This window comes from Choristoneura fumiferana, chromosome 5, assembly GCF_025370935.1.
Source record: "Choristoneura fumiferana chromosome 5, NRCan_CFum_1, whole genome shotgun sequence".
NCBI lineage: Eukaryota > Metazoa > Arthropoda > Insecta > Lepidoptera > Tortricidae > Choristoneura > Choristoneura fumiferana.
The window spans coordinates 13320871-13324969 of NC_133476.1; the positions used below are offsets into that span (position 1 = coordinate 13320871).

The 4099-nt window shown below is 38.6% G+C and overlaps 1 protein-coding gene across 1 annotated transcript; it reads right to left on the reverse strand.

Moving 5' to 3' along the window:
• Nucleotides 1-431: 431 nt before the first annotated feature.
• LOC141428219 (fungal protease inhibitor-1-like) lies at nucleotides 432-1755 on the reverse strand. Its single transcript, XM_074088066.1, has 2 exons — nucleotides 1645-1755; nucleotides 432-666 (listed from the first exon to the last, which is right to left on the reverse strand). The coding sequence occupies exon 2, from the start codon at nucleotides 663-665 to the stop codon at nucleotides 447-449; it is 219 nt and encodes a 72-aa protein (XP_073944167.1). The 5' UTR covers nucleotide 666; nucleotides 1645-1755; the 3' UTR covers nucleotides 432-446.
• Between the last annotated feature and the right edge of the window lie 2344 nt (nucleotides 1756-4099).

Genomic DNA, 4099 nt, shown 5'->3' on the forward strand with positions numbered 1-4099 from the left:
TTCGTGGCCAGTCCTTCCTTCCTTCGCCATCTCGGCATAGCATGGGCCGCACCAGAATACTTTTCGTTAAACAGATTTTGGCAGTGTCGAAGGTGTAGCTAAATAGCTGATGGTTAAAGTAGCGTTTCCACCAATAATGTGCCAAGATGTGTTGCGTGCGAGGGATATGTTTTTCATGGCGACGTATATGGTTGTTTTTAGCAGCAGGGCGCCGTAGACAGGACAACATATGCATTTCCCAGCATGTCGTTGAGGTTATAGACGACAGGAGAATTTCTTTGCATTTGATAGGGGAAAAACGAGCAGACAGGTCACCTGATGGAAAGCAATCACCGACGGCCACATCCATAATCCATCCATGAGTTACGGACGCGTTACCGTAGTAACTATGTAGTGTAAAGTGTCACAGACGAAGTCATTTATTGACAGTGTTTTAATGAAAGGTTTCACTGATGATACTTACACAGCAGGGTAACGCAGGCGGGACAGCAGGCGCATTTGCCAGCGTGGTTGGGCCTGTAGACGGCTGGCGAGCGGCATTTATTGGAGGTGATGGTGGGGGCGGAGCAAGGGTTTTGCTTGCAGTATTTGCTGCCGCACACCAGGTCACTGCTAGCCAGCGCCAGCGCGCACGCCAGTACAAAGAGAACCAGTGCTGCCTTCATGCTGTAAGTACATAGTTTAAAATTAAACAAGGGGTGCCTAGTCGAGTTCCTGCAATTTTTAGGTATCTCCAAAAAACTTCTCACCTACTATAGTGTGTACCTACTAAGGAGACTAGAAATTAAAAAAAATGCAATGGTAAAATTGTTCACTAATTATATTAGCATTCATAAATAGAATCAAGTCATCAAATTCGATTACAACCAGTTAATACCAAGTTAATCCATAAATTAAATTAAATAAAAATAAGAACAGCATGCTCCGCAACCGATCCGGAATTGATTAATTTGGGATTTAGAAATCCGAGTGATCTGCACAAAACTGAAAACGATTGCCCGCTCTCAGCCGGCATTGGACGACGACTCTCATCGCTCGTGCTGTGAATGAATAATGTACACAGTCAGCTCCACATAGAAGCTTTTTCGGTGTCTGCTCGACGATTCATTTATTAAAAATAAGATTTTCAAGAAAGAGCTCTTGCCACGCTAACGATATAATGCGAGTTGTATTTCTCACTTGATTCGATACTTAGGGGCTGTTTCACCATCCATTGGTTAGCGTTAACCGACGGTTAAATGTGATGCCGTCTCCGTCTATTCAAACAAAACAAACACGGTATCACACCTAACCGCCAGTTAACACTAATCAATGGATGGTGAAACAGCCCCTTATACGAGTAATTATAAATTTGTGAATTCAACTTTCCCTTCTTCACTGAATCTAAATATTATTATATTTGTATTTCAGAAAATGTTTCATGAATATTAAACTTAACGATCAAAAGGCCAGAGTTATACACATGTAACTAACCTTCTAATGCTGAACCAGAGTGATGGCTATGGTAAGTAATGAATTATTATTTGAAAATTAATACCTCGAAACCATAACAAAGTTTTATACCTAATGTTTTTGAAGTTCGTATAAAGGACGTAAACACCAAATGTCTAGACGACTAATTTATAGTTGCAATAAGTTCCTTACTTTCGGGTGAGGAGAAGATCCGTGTGAAATGAGCGCGGCTGCCGAGTGGAATGCCAATGGGAAAGCGCTGAGAAGCAGTTATACAAATAGCTTTAGATAACCCCGGTACGTGTTTACTTGGCAAGTTGCTCTGGGAGTTCATATCTTTGTATTCGTTTGCTTTATCACAAAACTTGTTGTTGCAACGATAGCATTTCGTGGAACTTATTATTATTGCATAGTAAAATTGAATGACACCTATTAAGAGAGAAAGCTGATACCTACTAAAATTTTACAAGCATCTGGCGGTTGCAGCAAGTCTTAATGTTGTGGTTAAATGCGGCCAAGTTACTCTGTTAAAGTTTCCGGTATATTTTCATGGGATCAGCTTATTTAGCGTTGCAGTGGCATTTAAAGTATAGTGCTCAAAGTGTTAAGAGATTGTTTTTATCAAATACGAAACGTAAAATTTGCAAATTAAAATCAAGTCTATCTTTAAAAAAATACTAAGTTATCTTACACAAAAGTTATCAAAAGTCGAAGGTGAATGCTTTACTACCTAACAAATATGGAACCAAATTAAAATTTACGTAATCTCCAAATAGTATTTTAGAGTAAGACCTCGTTATGATTAAATTATGAGACTAGATCCTTGTTAATCGAAGTTATTTTTGTACCTTTACCCGTGGCTTCGTACGCGCAAATCATTAGACCCAGCAATTGAATTAACATTGCGAAATTCCCGTGGGAATTCCCAAAAATATATCTTATTTATTTTATCCCAATCATGTTGGAGTTTTGGGATAAAAGTGCAGGCATGCATTATTCCACATTTAATCTGATGAAATGTGATAAAAGTCAATCGCAAGTTATGGCGCCACCAAGGGAAATAGGGATTAATTTTCATACATGTAAAAATATATATATATATTTTTAAATACATGTAGGTAAATAAAACCAATTAAAAATTACCTGCCAGGCTTCCTAAACATAAAATACTTATGCATTTCGTACGGTTTATACGTCATAATTCCCTACTACGGCACGTGAGCTTTCTATGGGCCGATGGCTTGCGTCTATAGACCCTTACGTCATTAAAACGCCTGAAAAAGGGTTAAATTAAATAACAAACAGACCTTAGGCAATGCCACAGAGGCGAATGACAAATGTAAAGAGCATTACCGTAGGTGTACGCGTGTCTATGTACGTCCGCCCTGTAAGATACAATAATATGGGTGACCTTTGGCATTCTCTCGACCGAAAGCCACGAGGGCCTAATGGACTCCATAGCTTTTATACCTCCTGATGAATTTTGTGCTCTAAGTGGTATTCGATATCAGGTTCCCGCGTTTCATTATAAACATGACTTCTGACATTTATTCCCATTTATTCTTAATAGGACATCGGTATTTCGTTCTTCATTTCCCTTGTAATATTTTGGTAAACATTATGCGTGGACTCACAAATATGTCAAATATTTAATAACTCGAATGTAGATTTAAAATATTTTAAAATTTTAAATGCATTTAGAAAAACAAATGAGAATACTAAATGTGCGAATCCGACTAGCTCATGGTCAATGTTTTATTTTAAACAAGCTACCCGAAGAAAGTGCGCCATGTATGTTTGTACCTAGAGAAAATACAAATGCACTCGGCTGGTGCAGTGAAAAGTAAAACAAAAACGTGCTGCGTAGAAAGCGAAGTCTTAATAAACTGCTATTGCAATATTTGCAATGGATGTGCCGCCGCCGCGCCAGCAAAGCGACGCGCGGCAATGCGACCACAGCAGTGTATGCAATTAATTAACAACCGCTATCCTGTGGACGCTGACAATGCGGTGGTGTGTAAGTGCTTCTATATGGAACCTGAGTTGGAACGTAAGAGGGTCTTTCTACTAGCGGTAAATTTTCAGCGTCCAGTCCAGATGGAGAATGTACCCGAAATATTAAAAACTGATCTTATTATTATTTTTTTCATTTCGTTAACACGTATTATATCTGGGCCACGACCCCCTTTTTGTTTAATATAATAATATGTTAGTTTAAAAAAATTCAAGTGCTAAAACTTGTACCTGGGGCGTCCGTCACCCATTTTTCGAACAAACTACTCCGAAAAAACCAAATTATGCATTGAAATCACGAGTTGTATTGAGCCGGATTATTAATTGATTAGCTAATGAATTGATAAAAAATATGGTCCCTGTATTAATCAACGTTTTCGAAAAAATCACGGTTCAAAGTTAGTTATTTTTTTACACTTAAAGATGATTGTAAAAAAAATATCTGAAATAAAATTTATTATTATTATTATAGATGTATCCAGAGCTTTACTATCACTCGCTTAGCCCTTCACTAAAGAAGGCCTACCTCCTTACTCAATGGTCTAACAGTGGCTTGCGCCTGCGCTGTGTAACAAGGTTCAGTAGGGCTTCATAGTAGTGGGGAGAGGACACCGCTCGTCGCTGGGTCTCGGAG

Bases quoted from the DNA above. Each gene is read 5' to 3' on its own strand.
- LOC141428219 (XM_074088066.1), bottom strand. From the start codon at position 665: ATGAAGGCAGCACTGGTTCTCTTTGTACTGGCGTGCGCGCTGGCGCTG.